Below are 15,457 nucleotides of genomic sequence, written 5' to 3' on the forward strand. Positions count from 1 at the left end.
TGGTCCGGGAAGATCCCACATGCCACAGAGCAACTAAGCCTGTGTGCCACAACTACTGAGCCTGTGCTCTAGAGCCCGCAAGCCGCAACTACTGAGCCCACATGCCGCAACTACTGAAGCCCACATGCTCTAGGGCCCAAATGCCACAATTACTGAGCCCACATGCTGCAACTACTGGAGCCCACGTGCCTAGAGCCCGTGCTCCACAACAAGAGAAGCCACTGCAATGAGAAGCTCATGTAGCACAACAAAGAGTAGCCCTCGCTCACCCCAACTAGGGAAAGCCCATGTGCAGCAACAAAGACCCAGCACAGCCAAAAAAATAAATAAATAAAATTTAAAAGAAATAGCTTTAATGGAGCTTACTGTCCTAGTGAAAGAAAACAAAAAATAATAAATAAACAAGATAGATAGTAATGACAAGATTTGGGGGAGGAAAGGTGACTTTAGATTCAACAGTCAGGGCCAGCCTCTTACTGAAGTGATGTTTCAGTGAGGCCTGAAGTATCAGAAGGAGCTAAACTTGAAAAGGAGGACAGACTTCAATTACTCACCATAATCCCCACTGGGATGTGAGCTCCCTGACAGCAGGGCCCATGATTTATTCATCATTCTAACATCTATCACAGTTTTTCACTCTCAAAAGTTTCAAATACACAAGAGATGAGTGAAGGGATGAATGAAGTTTATGTTGAAATTTCTGGGCAGTGCAACTTTAGGCTAATTGTGTGCTCACATTTTTTTCATACATTTGTTGACACCAGCACGTAGAACTTCTAAGCAGACAAATTTCTAGGCAGGTGAAAACAAATGGGGATTTAGACTTTAAGGAGGAATTTTTCTTTCTTCAAATTCTTCTAAAGTATTCAAAATAGATTCTGCACAGCCATCTCATATAATCAGGAGCGCTAAGAGGATATCAGAATGGATGAAGCATTTGCTAGGATAGTGTAGAGTATCTTAGCCCCACCAACCATTAAAGCTGGCTGACATCAGTTAGCAGGCTGAGCTCCAAGGCTCCCTGTCTTTTGAGCTTCTTGATTTTTGAATACAAACCCAAATCAACCTCAGTTATTCAGATTCATAAAGAAAGGGGTTTCAAGTCATTATGGTTCATTTCTGCTAAGCAGAAAAAAACAATAAAGGATTCTTTAAAATATACTATATCATGTTTAATTATTGGATTTGGTTCTGAAAAATAAGATATTCAGGTTCATAACCTCTTACTTGCAAAGTGAAAGGTTAAAACAACAGCAACAACAGCAACAAATGTGGCAGCAAAACCTGACTTGATGTGAAAATATTTATGTCTTTCATTTAATCTACTTGGTGTGATTATCATTTGTTTCACTGCAGAGATACAATACATTTAATTACAGGGTGCTGCCTCTGACCCCACAGGAATACTGGGTAATATATAATATATGCAATATTTTTCTAAAATCCAGAAAGTTCTGACCTTCAAGGCACATCTGGCCCCAGCAGTTTTGGATAAGGGATCTGTATTCTATTATAACACTCACCCCAATTCTATTATCTTGAGTTATAAAACTTCCATAATGTATGGGCTTTGAAGTACTCAGTGAAAGTAAAGGCACAGAAACACAATTAACATGATTTTAGCATTTGGAGGCAGTATAATTGAAAACTGTTCTGAGTTTCCGTCCAGATCTGATTTAAAGTATGCACTTATGCCACTATACTATTGCTTTTCCAATAAGTATAAACTTCTATGAGCTAGAATTCTGACCATGAGGAAAGTTTTATAGGTAAATCCATTATACCACACCCTGGCTTAATCTGGCCATTGTAATCTACAGAATAATTGCCATAGCTTCTAATTTTCCCAAATGCTTCATTGTTCTCATTTAATAACTTTTATAATTTTCTTATACTCCATATTGTTTTTCTCCCCAAAGTTCCAAGAAGCAGCACCTACCTACCGTCTACTCTTTATAGGGCACGTATCTAGTACCCAGCTGCAAACCTTATGATGTGGGTTATTTCTGATTCTCACAATCACCGGACAGAGATATTTTCTTCTTCCCGTCACACAACTGGGCAAACTCAGGTTCAATTTGTCCAAGGCCACATGGCTACTACGTGACAGAGGAGAATTTGAACCCAGGAATATCTCGCTCCAAAGTTTGTTTCTGCCAAAGCATCATGAGGAAAATAATTGACCCATCTTCCGAGCTCATTCTCAAGTTGTGCATAGCTGGAAGAAAGATTTTAGGGCTGCCTCGCCCATGGTAGAAATGTATATAATTGCTTTTTTAATGCTAGTAATTTGACAATATCTTTATACTTCCATTAGGTGAAGATATAGCATCTGGTTTTAAAAGCTTCAACTCTAAAGCCATATAAAATGTCAATCAGTGTAATTTTACTTTTTGTTTTATTATTTTAAAAAAATACAAATAATTGCTATTGGATAGTATCAACAGATATATCAAAATCAGTTGTTTAATATTCACCCACCTTTTAGAAGTGTCACCTACATTTATTGGAAATATTATCATAGAAGGGGAAGAGAAAGGCTTACACCTTATAACAACATAGCATAAAAGGATAGAGATGAAGGTCATTAATGATTTTAATTATTTTAAGGCCCATTAAAATTAGAGAAATATCAAAGCACCCACAGTGTTAAACATTTATTATTACAGCATTTTAGAATTTACTAGTTCATACCTTTCAATCACAGCAAGTTATTAGCAGTGAAGGGATGAACCCTCTTAAGAGGATTTTTATTTCAATGATAGGGTGTTATGGACAAGACAATCTAAGTTTAAAAAAATTAGTAGCAAGCGCTAGTTGAGTTAATCAGTTAAAGACAAACTGTGCCCTTGGGACGCTAAATGAAAAAGCAACAGTAAAGCTTACAGAACTTAGCTCGTACAATTTGCCTTGAAGGCGGAAGATTGGTTCCCTGAAATAGCAAAGAATTATATGCTTTAGTTCAGAAAAAAAGTTTTCAAAATAAAGTCTATTATTACCTCTTCTCCTTTCAAAACAATGGAAAAAATTTTAGAGCAGAGGTTTCAATTTGTTCAACAATTGTACCTCTGAATTAAAAAAAAAACTATAAAACCATCATTGTTTTGACTTGAAAAGAAATAACAATGCAAATATTCATTATCACATAGAACATAAAAGAAACAGCAAACTGTCAGAGTTAATGCAATCTCTGCAGAGCGCTATTAGTCAGAGACAGCTGGCCAGCCCAAAACACAAAAACTTAAAAGATCAGATCTTCTTAGGAATTAACATCTTCATTAACCAACAGGATGTGGTGTGGCAGAGATTAAATCTTAAATCCCAAACTGCCTTCTTTATGAGCTGTCCCTTCACTGTTACCAAGCTGTGCAAATGTGTGAACTAGTCAGCAGCACCAGAAAGCTCATGCAACTACTCACCATATTTTAACCTTGAACTGACTCACAGATTCAATGTTAAATCAAATTTAGGGGTAATGTAAGCAAGCAAAGCAGGACACAAGGAGGCAAATTTGAAAAGCAGAGCAAATAGCAGAAAAGTTATTTAAAATAAATCAATAGGGTTAACTGCATAAAATAGCAAAAAAAAAAAAAAAATGCAATTCACTCCAAAAACTTTAAAAGCAAAAACAAAACAAAAAGTTGCATTTCCAGCAAAATTTGCACATGATTAATTTGCATTTAAAAAAAGTCAATCAAGCAATTTAGTTCAAATTCTTTGGGACATGCATGCTTTAATTCTTTTAAACAATTCCTACCTGATTTCCAATTGTGTTTTTCTTGTGAACCTGACTGCTCCTCTGCTGAGCACTGAGAAAAGCAAAGGAGAGAAGCACTGAAGAAAATCATAAGATTTTTTTCTGAGCACGTAACAGATACTAAAATAAATACAGGCATTAAAAATATATCAACAACTGAGGCAGAGCTAATATAAAAAATCCAGGTCAGTTTAATTCTGGAAGCAAAACCAACTCAATGGAACTTCTAGAACCAATTAGTAATCACAAATCAAAAATAATATACCACAGGAAGAAAACCTGTATTGCTGCATTAATAAGTCAAGGTTAAGTATTAGTGATATCCCACAGGTATATAAGATTGTACTGAAAATTGACAGCACTTTTTGAGTATATGCCATGTTCTAAGTGGTTTACAGGTATTAGTGATTTTATTTTAATTTTAACCCTGTGAGGTAATATTCATTCATTTTACAGATGGAGAGACTGAGTCACAGAGAAGCTGAGTGGCTTCCCCAAAATTACTCAGCTAACAAGTGCTGGTACTAGGTAGTCTAATTCCAGATCCCAAACTCATGATATCATCTAATCTCATTGCTCTGAATTCCACTGTATTCTGACAACCCTCATAGTGCATCGTCAGCTTGGACCCATCTCATCAATTCTAGACTCAAATATGTTTTCAACAACTCAACATTTCCACTTGGATGTCTAATGGGCATCTCAGACTTAATCTGTGAAAACTGAACTTGTGACATCCTCCCTAAATCCTGTTCCACCCACCTTCTTTCCCTTTTTAATTAATGGCAATTCCATATTGCCAAGTGCTTAAGCCAAAGTCCTTGGTTCCTCTTTCTCTTACTTCCACATCAAATCGTCAGAAAATGCTATTGACTCTACTTCTCAAAATGTCTTTAAAATTCAACATCTTTTTATTCCATTGCTACTACCTTGTTCCAAGCCACCATTATCTCTCACTTGCACTGTTGTCATCACTTACTGTTTGGTCTCTTTGGTCTTACACGCTTGTCCCCCTAATGTCTATTCTCAACACAGAAGCCAGAGTGATCCTTTTTTTTTTTTTTCCCCCCCGGTACGCGGGCCTCTCACTGTTGTGGCCTCTCCCATTGCTGAGCACAGGCTCCGGACGCGCAGGCTCAGCGGCCATGGCTCACGGGCCCAGCCGCTCCATGGCATGTGGGATTTTCCCGGACCGGGGCATGAACCCGTGTCCCCTGCATCGGCAGGCGGACTCTCAACCACTGCGCCACCCGGGAAGCCCCAGAGTGATCCTTGTAAAGGGGGGTTCCTGTCACTCTTCTGCTCAAAACCCTCTACTGCTATGCAATACAATTACACTCAGGGTAAAAGTCAAAATTCTTGCAATGGTCCACAAGGCCCTTAACCCCCACTCTCCACCTCTTTGACTCATCTCCTCCTATTCTCCACCTCTTTCATTTGAGAGGTCCAGCCATACTGATCTCCTTTTTTTTTTGATCCCACCATGCACACTCCCACCTCAAAGCCTTTATGCCAGCTGCTCCATCAGCCTAAAAAATACACTTCCCCCATATATCTGCACGGCTCCCAACATCACCTCCTTCAAGTCTTTATTCCAATTTATCTTTTCAGTAAGACCTACCACGACCACCCTATTCAAAACTGAATCCCTCCCTTCCTCCAGGATTCTCATCCCCTTTATACTGTTCTGCTTTTCTCTATGGCATTTTTCACCTTCAAACAGACTATATAGTTTACTGATTTTTTGTGTGTTTATTATCTGCCTCCCTCCATTAGAATGAAAGCTCCTTGTGAGCAGGGGTTTTTGCCTGTTTCATTCACTGCTATAACCCCAGTGCGTAGAAACTACCTGGCACATAGCTGGCTTCAACAAATATCTGTTGAATGAGAAATCCGATGAGGGTGATACTATTATAACATGAGCACAGAGGGGATAAGAGCCAGATATCACCCCAACAATTTAACCCCAGAAATCTCAAGATTAGGCAATATGTTACTCTATCTCTCAAAAGATTGAAGGCTTTCTTTTGGTGAGTCCATGAGTAAACATATATCAATATAAGAAAATAAAACTCATTTTGGTTATTCTGAGAAGACTAGCAATACTGAACCCTCTGATTGTTTAGTTGTTTATAGAAGCTGTTTTGGAGATTAATGAAATAGTCTAAAACATAAAAGATAGATTAAGGTTATCAATCAACTGTTTAAAGTAGTGGGATATTATAGCTCAACAGCACATCAGAAATCAATGCCACACTTAGTTGCTCAAAATGGCAATCTTTTATAATCTCCCATGATGTATTTAAGCTGCTTCCCTTCAAACTCATAAAAAAACTATATACTACCTTCAACTGAGGATGGGGAAGAAGTGCGTGCTGAAAGGCCACACTGTATTTCATTACTAAAGATATTTTGTGTCGCTTTCTTTTTCAATTTGCTAATTTCAGAGTTTAGCTTTTCTTCTCTCCTGGGTTCTTATTATTTTTCTAGTCTTTAGTTAAATGCTTAATTCCCTTAATTACTATAAAATTCATCTCTCTCCAACCTTTTCTCTGCATAATCCAAATCTACATTATTCAGGTTTTTGTGGTGAGGTTGTGAATGAGGTGAAGGTTGTGTCTGTGGCCAGGGGTCTGATGAGCCCACACTGCCCTCTGGCTGCCCACCATGCCCAGATGCACAAAGTGTGCCTAAAGTACAACTCTTCCTGGGGCTTCAGATCCCATGCTTTCCTCTCTTCTAGGAAGAAACGGGAAAACTACTATTATAATGTGATCATGCCTTCTTCATGGATATGACCATCTCTCCCAAGCATCATACTTGTGTTTTAGAGGTTTTTTTGTTTTTTTTTTAAACAGGAACTATTTTAAAATAAATCACTGACTAGTAGTGGTAACTTCGAACTATGGCAGACTTACAGGTGTTTACTTTGAAGTAGGTGAACTACTGGGGACCCTCAAATTATGTATAGGTCCCCTTAAAATCATATAAAAGAAAAGAAACTGAATATTAAGCAAAAAACACAGAGATTGTTGATGACTCCTTGTGCTACCTTAGGCAAAGAGTATGACCTAAATGGACCTTAGTTTCTTGGCTATAAAGTGTGTGTGTGTGTGTGTGTGGTGTGAAGAGTCAGAGAGACAGAGACAAGCGCTGGGGAAATGTTTCTTAAGTTTCTTTTACATCTAAGATTCCTTGAGATGCAAAGTTACTCTCAGATGCTTGTGATATCCACTAGGTGAAGAGATTTTCCACTGACATAGAATGTTCATCTACTAAATAATGCATATTTAGGATCTACCACTTGTAAGAATATGCAGGGAAAAAACAGATTTATTTTATAAGCCAATCTCAAATATTAGTGTTAGAACAAATACTAAATTACCTTTACTTTTCACCTAAAAAATAATCTTTTTTGCAGCAACTGTCCCCATAAATCCAAAGATACTGCTGTTAATGACGTATTTAGGTACTTAAAGTTACTCCATAAGTAACATAATAAAAAATAATCTGCCTAGATAGAAAACATCCTTTATCATAATTCTTAGGAATGCAATGTTAACTGAACTGAAAATATTTCAAAATACTTATTTAAAAATGTGTTCACAGAAAACCATGTAAGGACTTGCAAGTTAATTTGAGTCTTTAGAGGTATTCTTGGTAATAGGTCTTTAACTGGTTTTATCTGCAATATTGTAAAACACACCTATATATAATGTTTTAATTTGACATAAGTCAAAACCTTTAGGGCACCAACTATCTGAAAGGAACTCTGTGGAACATATAAACATAAATAAGGTATGGTCCTTGTAAAAAGAGCCTACAATTTATCTAGTGTGGGTAGTGACATACAAAACACAAATAACAAAGGAATAAGCTCTAAAAGAATAAATATGTGAGGCTGTAATAGAAAGCCAAAAAAGCGCTTCTGTTTCAAATGTGGGATATAATTAACCCCATATCTGTGTGTACGTTATTAATCATATAAAATTCCTACTACACACAAGTCACTGCTGAAGAGTTCGCCAGAACATTAAAACACATAAAACCAAATTAGGTTAATTAGTTTAATGCTCTGAGACATAATGATTTTGAAATTATATAACAAAAGGTTTAAATTTTTATAAAAATAAGAGCACATTGAAAGACATTCAAAGAAAAATAATCCATGTTACGTCTTAGCTCAAAAATTTTTTTTGCATATTTGTGTCTATCCATGTCCATGTGCATAAGCAATAAGACTATAATGACATAAGAATGTGGCAAGGGGTATGTGTGACCATTTATCAGATAAATCCTGTATATGGTAATTGCTCTGAATGTTCAGAGAAAAGAAAGATCATTTTGGTCTGATTTGATCTGAGATTTTCATAGAAAACTTGAAGAAAAGTAAAATTTTAATAGAGGAAGAAAATCAACCGCATTCCAAGAGAATGGAGTAGTATAAGCAAAGCCAGGAGGTAGAAAGCTGGGACATGTAGGGAAGTTGTGGAAAGTAAAACTATTATAAGAAAAATTGTATGACCATAGACTCAGGTTTGTATTCAATAAATGATCTTAAAAGCCACCTAGTACAATAACTCTATGTTAGGGCCAATTATGGAGAATTTGGTCATTATACTGAAGGCAGCAGAAAGTATTCAAAGATTCTAAGCCAGAAAATGGCATGATCAAAGAAGTGTTTTATTAAATATTACCTCCCTGAAATAGTCAGTGTCAACTCTGAACCAGGGAAGACAGGAAGCAGCCAGCCTTGACCCCCTCCCTCTGACTGTTGGAAGTCCTGCCCAGCCTTCAAAATCAAAGCAAGTACCATTTCTGAAATATGCCCTCTCAGAAACATCCAGTTATCTCTCCTTCCCATGAACTCCGCTAGCTCTTGGTCTGTGCCTGTATTCTATAAACAGGATTGTGTTATACACAGGCCTCTAACTCCCCTCCAACAAGGTCTGCTGCTTGATGGCCAACGGTGTGTTGCATTAATCAGTATCTCTACCTCTCTCAGCACTGACATTACCTCGCAGTGTTTAGTTTCTTAAGAAATATTTATGGAATTGTATTTTGATACCAGGGTTATATACAACCAGATTCTTAATGTTTATCTGCAATAGGAAATTTAAATAATTTAAAGAAGTGTGCCATAGGCATGTGCTGCAGCGAGTATGGTACATTTATGAATCCAAAAGTGGCCAGTCTGGCTACAGCACAGAGTTAGGGGCTGGGATAGAGAGGAATAGTAACAATAGAATAGGCTGAAGAGGTAAGCAAAAGACAGATTCTACAGGGCCTTGGAAACCACACTAGTGAGTTTACATTTTATTCTGAAAGTAATAGAATTCCAGAAGGAATGAAAAAGAACATGACAAGGGGCAAGGAGACCATTGTAGCAACCCACCCAAGAGAAGACTAACTTTAATAATAGCAATGATGATAGGAAGAAATAGAAAAAATTCCTAAAATATTATAGAGGTAGAATCATATGGACCTGTTAAAGATGGAAGAAAACAAAGGTGAGGGGAACAAGGAGTAAAGAATGACACTCAGGTTTCTGGTTTGAGCAACTGGGAGTTACCACCCACAGAGAGTGGGAACAATGGAGGAGGCATGAATTATAAAATCAGATGATGAGTTTAATTTGGGAATACTGGGTTGAGGCTTCCCTAGGATATACAAGTAGAGATTCCCAGTATGTAGCTGACTATGGTAACAGTCCAAGAAAAAGTTCTGGAATGGAGATCTAGATTTAGAGGCATCAAATAAAGCTGGTAACTGAAACCACTGTGGTGAGTAACACTATTGGACAGGGATAGTGCAGTGAGTGAGAAAAGAAAAGGGTCTACAAAAGAATACTGATAAAAAGAAGTTCTTAAGCCATGATCAGAGGATAAAGAGCTCCAAAATAAAAACGAGAAGGAGTGGCTAGAGCAGAAAGAGGAAAGCCAGGAGACAATGGAGAGTTATTTCAGCAAAGGGATAGGATAGGTCTCTTCAACAAGGAGTGGTTAATGATGTCAAACAAAGGACTCAGAGTTGTCCATTGAATTAACTGTTCGCTCCTGGCCGAAAGCAGTCTCAGTAGAGTGGTGTGGTAGAAACAAGGCTACGGTGAGCCAAAAAGTAAAAGAGAAGTGAGAAAGAAGAAAGAGGAGTACTGACTCTAAGTCAAACCCAAGAGGACTCAAAGGAATCAAGAAAATGGAGTCCCTCAGAGATGCAGATTCCACGGCAAACGTCAGAGCGTACCTCTCCCTCTACTACTACGTTTAGTTTGTAGAGGAGATTTGAAATTAAAAGAAACGTCAGTTGTGCTATGATGGAGGAATTACTAGAAAAATGGCAACATACACACTAAGGCAGTGGAAGAGAAAAGTCTATCCTTTATACTGTAGTGACAGAGCATTTAAAAAGCTGACTGTATATTCCTGAGCCCTGGGGTTTGTTTAGAAGGAGCTAACAGAGTTACCTCTTTTTTCTCTTCTTGAAGCCACCACTGTAGGTTACCACCAAGTTGTCAATAAAGTATAGCCTGCTAAAGGACCCAGAGCAATCAGCTGGATTCACCGTATTCTAGAACTGTGCTGTCCAGTACAGTCGCTGGTAGCCAGAAGTGGCTGTTTAAATTAAAATTTTAATTAATTAAAATTTAATTTTCATTTCTTCTGCTTTACTAGCCACATTTCAGCTACTCAATAGTCACATGTAGCTAGTGGCTACTGTATTGGACAGCATAGGTTATAAAATATTTCCATCATCTCAGAAAGTTCTATTAGACAGCACTGCTCTGGGGTAAAGAATCTCTTTTAGAATGTTTTTTTATATTACCCCAAGATTATAAACAGTTGCTGAGAGTCCCAAGAGTGCAACTTATCACATGTAGGCTTGGCTCCATACAATCAGATTGAAGCCAAAGGAAGAAGAAAACTACATGATGTCGACTGCCCCTGTAGGATCTTTAGTGAAGTCTCAAGCTAAATATTATGCAAGAAAACCCTACAGAACTTGGGGGCCTATAAAAGAAAGATGACTCATCTCCTAAGACTCATTTTAAGGATGAAGATAAAGTTCAAAACAACAGATTTGAGAATGAAAGAGAAAAGTGGAAGTCCACTTATTTTTAAAACAGTGCTTGAAACATTAGAATTTATAACTTATTTAAATAGATGATACTAACGAGGTCCTTGCAAGTTGCTCAAATCTATATTTCTACCAGTCCTGGTAGGAAACCAAGCATTTAATTCCTAAAGTAGCGTATAAGGATCTTGCTATAATCTAATACCTAAGTTTTAATTCCACAAGAGAGAGAACATTCTCATGTAAGAATAGGAACTAGATACACCATTGCAATGGAATATGATTATGTATTAGGGACACATAAAAAAAGAATGTAAAAAAAAAAAAAGAATGTAAAGGTAAAGACCAAGATTGTTTTGGAATTTGGTGCCAAGGTTCACATATACTGCCTTTAGTAAAATGGTAACAGAGACATTCCAGAGGATCAGGAAAGAGATATAATGAATGCTACCACCCTTAGAATTTTCATGGTGCTCACATAACAAGAACTGAAATCTGCACACTATCATTTCAACTGTGAGAAAACAGGTGGGGAGACCTACTCAGCAGATTGAAAAACAGACTCGGTCTGCTGTTTGTGGCATAGACATGTTATTCTAACGGTGTGTATCTGGAGCCCATGTTTCTTAAACCACTGGACTGCAAAAATCTTAGTAACTCAGAAGGCAAACTGTGCCCATGAAAATGGAGAAGAGCACAAGAATTTGAAAGTCCATTCCCCAAGGCATTCAGCTAACAAGCCTGCCTTTCTGTTCAGACAACAGGATTACTGAGAAAGAGAGGAAGTGAATGAAGAATAATTAATTGGAATAGCTCGTTTTCTTAAATAACAAAAACTAATTATGTTGTGTTAAGAAAAATAGAATGTTGGGGTTTTTTTAACCAGGAAAGAATGACAAATTAAAATCCTTAAGTCATGAGGAAAGTTGACATTTCCTTCTGAAATACAAAACTTTTAGGTTCAGAAACTATATTACAATTGAAAAACCAAGCCTTCAGAAATTAAATTCCAAAGCAAGTCTACAGCAGCGCTTACTTGGACACATTACACATGGTACATATTTTACGGTCCATGTTTAACAAATAACTGGGAGATGAAAAAAAAGTTTCACATATTCAACATGGCAGAATAAATTCTATAGCAAAAAGAAGAATTTTGAGTTGTTTTGAACACTACTCTGAGACATCACTTTCCATTAATCTAATTTTAGCAATTTGTATTCCTTTCTTTTTGGTAATTTTTAGAACAAAATGTCATCCCAGTTGAAAAACAAACTACATGTGTAAAATACTCTATACATCACCATCCTATAAATCTGAGGGGTGGTCCTCCTCTTTCGGTAAATCTCTAAAAATCTCATGAAACTAATGCTTATTTTCCTCAACTCTAGACTTTAATTTTCTATCTTCAGAACTTAAAAATACTTACATAATTGTCTTCAAATATGGCTTGACTTTTCTTTCTTGATGGAAACAGCATTCCTGCCAACTTCAAAATTTATAGCTACAACCATATTTTTTTAATTTTTAAAAGCACAAAAAATACCACAACTCCTCAAAGTGATTTTGAAATGAACATTTCTTCATCATCATAATTATCCCATGTCAAATTGAAATGCACTCCAACTCAGCATACAAACAGAAAGAACATTTACCTCTGAGTCTCAGTGCAAAATATTACATTTGGAGATAACATCAGCAACTAAAAAAGTCTTTCAGTGGCAATCATACTCCAGTCATTAAAAACGTCATAAATGAAGTAAAATGGTACATCTCGTAGAATCAAGTTCCCCTGTGTGTGTGTGTGTGTGTATGAGTGTGTACATATGGTACTTTCTCACTTTTACAGACTGCACCACAATTTTCAAAGGCACTTTCACATAACTTCATTAATTTGATCTTCCAACAATCCTGAAAAGTATACAAGACAGGGATTTTTTTATTATTCCATTTGACAGAGCAATAAACTGAGATACAGAGAGACTAAGTGGCCAAAACCCAAACCTCATCAGTGGCAAACCCTGGAAAAAGAATTCAGACTGTTGACTCCCAGACCAGTCCTTCAAAAGGAAGTTTAGGTGTGCAGTTTAAATTAGATGAGAAACGTGCAAAGTTGCTGGGTTTCTAAAGCAGTTTGAACAATGATTCTTTTTAGTCCCCTAGCATCATAAAGGTTCACAATCTATCTCACTGCTGGAAAAATGGGACTGTCACCTGGATTACAGAGAGACTGTACCAAAAGCCTGCAACTGAAGTATTTTCATTTGCAAAATTATACGCCTTTGAAAACCTAGTCAACCTAATACTTTAGTTCAACAGTTTCTGAGGTAGAAAATATTAAAATTTACTGGAGAACATAAACTCTGGACCATTTATCTTTAAAAATAAGTAAAAGGATAATCTAGGGGGAAAATGTTTCAAGCAGAGTATAGGGGTGAAATTTAAATTTAGTGCTCGTTAAAAAACATGTTCAAAACTTGAATCTTTCCATACTGATTATGATTTTTTTCTGTTTCCTCCTTGAATCAGGATACTATAACAGGACAGTGCTGCAATATCCTTTTCACTTTTAAGTTACGGTGTCAAGTTTATATCTGCATCTGCTACATTTTTACAAAAATCTAACTGGCATTTGTAACCAATAAAAGTCAACATGAAAGGCAGTATTCCTGGTTATTTCAAATGACTCAAGGATTTCTTTTTCTTTTAAATTCCTCAAAGAAGCAAGTGAAGTAAATGGAGAATACATCAGTTTAAATTTTTACCTGCATTTCTCTATACTTTTCAATTATTAGGCAAGCTCCTAAAAGACAATTTTTTTTTCCTTTTCTTTTTCTTTCCCCCATAGCAACTAGAGCAGAGCTCAGAACAGGCCACAAAGATTTCACTGACTACACAGAAAACCAGGTAGAAATTCTCAGGTCCACCCTTCCAGGCCTAGGGACAAGAAGACACATCAGAGTCTAGGTTTCTTGCCACTGGTGATTTTGCAGAAGGAAATGAGCAGAACAGATGATGAGAGCCATAGGGGCTAGAAGACAGGGGAGCAGGTCTGTGTGAAATGGCTGTGGAGTAAATCCCTATCTAGACGTTGGAGCGGGCAGTGCCGGCTAAAAAAGACAACTGTCTAAAGAAACATATTAATCACTGAGTTCTAACAATTTTACACATAAGTCACAGACAGAAAACAGTTGAAAAAACTAATGTACCAAAACCAAAAACTAGTGTACCACACAGTAGTAATAACTGCTGGATGCAAAATGTGTATACACTGTTCGTTAGGCTATGTTCAGAATGAGACAATTTTCTGTTGAATAACTGGGACTTTCCTCTCTAAAACATGCCTATAAATTCCTCAGGCCACTGTTTAGTTTAGATCACATGATCTAGATATCTGTTTCTTCTAAGTCAAAATGTAAAACTAAGTCAGGCTAGTTTTACATTTTCTTGTGTTTCATTTTTTATTTGTTCCTATTCTTGAAGACATAGTAAAGTAACAGTACATAGGCCTCTTTACCTTATTTTTTATATAAAATAAACTATATTTTATATACTTGAGGTTTGAACCGCTTACATGCCACAGGTATATTTTAGAGTTAGAATCAAAATTCTTTAAAAGCAATAAAAAACTGATTCCACTAAAGGGCAGGAAAAAATGGTAAATTCAGGGTCTTGAAAATGTCACACAATAAATAACCAACGTTGAATACTTAAGTATAATGTTTACCTGACAATATCTGTGAATATAGCAACAGAATATTAGAATACAACAGAACACATGTATGATAGAATAGCAATATATAGACAAGCCTATATAAAGTATATATACTTCATAGAAAAGAGAATGTTCATCCAAAAAGATTACATCTAAGTTCACAAAGGACAGTTTTTTTAAAAAATAGGCCACTATAGTCTGATTTAGGGATGGCGAAATAGCTTGTATCCTGTGAATTGCACTTGATATTTCAAATTTATGTGAGAAATTGTTCCCTAACATATTTTAAATGTGCATCTGTTACTGCTTATCTATGGGAGCTCAAGTACAAACTGCAGATCATCATCCAAAAACAAGGAGTATCTGAGCTACATATGATTTCACATGCTGTACAATAAAGAAGCCAACTCCTTTATTCAGAGAAAATGGCCCATGGCCACGAGGCTCAGATCTCCTCAGTAGGTTGACTCAGAGTTAATCCTGACACAGAATGCTGGGGTTGTTGTAGAAATTCACATGTGTATTTGAGACAAACCAGCAGGAGGAATGCATGTGACAATCAAGGATTTCACGTACTTTGCGAAGCCAATGAAATCTTCGTGGTTGGTGTTGATGTAGGAGACTTGGATGTCGATCAACAGCAGTACCTATAAGTCCAAGAGAATCACTTCAGTGAAAACCCATCTTAAATATTCTCAAACACTAAATTCAGTAATAGCCTACAAATCATTTATCTTTATTTAATTTTAAAAAGGATGCTTCAGTTAGAATGAAAAGTTGCATTAAATTTTTTCATTAGACTCTCATTTTTACTCTAAACTCAGAAACAAAAGATCTATGTGAAAAGTCTGAGTCCCACATGAAGACAACAGCATTATAGTTTATAAGCATGTACTTAACATGCTTACTTAACA

The 15,457-nt window shown here is 36.6% G+C and overlaps 1 protein-coding gene across 6 annotated transcripts in view; it reads right to left on the reverse strand.

Moving 5' to 3' along the window:
* Positions 1 to 15,457, reverse strand: part of DNM3 (dynamin 3) — a 570,555-nt gene that overhangs the window by 312,996 nt on the left and 242,102 nt on the right. For 3 of the 6 annotated variants that reach the window (XM_079939895.1, XM_079939898.1, XM_079939896.1), the window contains exons 12-14: positions 15,120 to 15,190; positions 3,758 to 3,809; positions 2,903 to 2,932 (exon numbers count right to left, since the gene is read on the reverse strand). In XM_079939895.1, the coding sequence (XP_079796021.1) occupies positions 2,903 to 2,932; positions 3,758 to 3,809; positions 15,120 to 15,190 (153 nt within the window). The remainder of the gene's footprint in view (positions 1 to 2,902; positions 2,933 to 3,757; positions 3,810 to 15,119; positions 15,191 to 15,457) is intronic. The other 3 variants (XM_079939900.1, XM_079939899.1, XM_079939897.1) reach the window with 1 other exon arrangement.

This window comes from Stenella coeruleoalba, assembly GCF_951394435.1.
Source record: "Stenella coeruleoalba genome assembly, chromosome: 1".
Classification (NCBI taxonomy): Eukaryota; Metazoa; Chordata; class Mammalia; order Artiodactyla; family Delphinidae; genus Stenella; species Stenella coeruleoalba.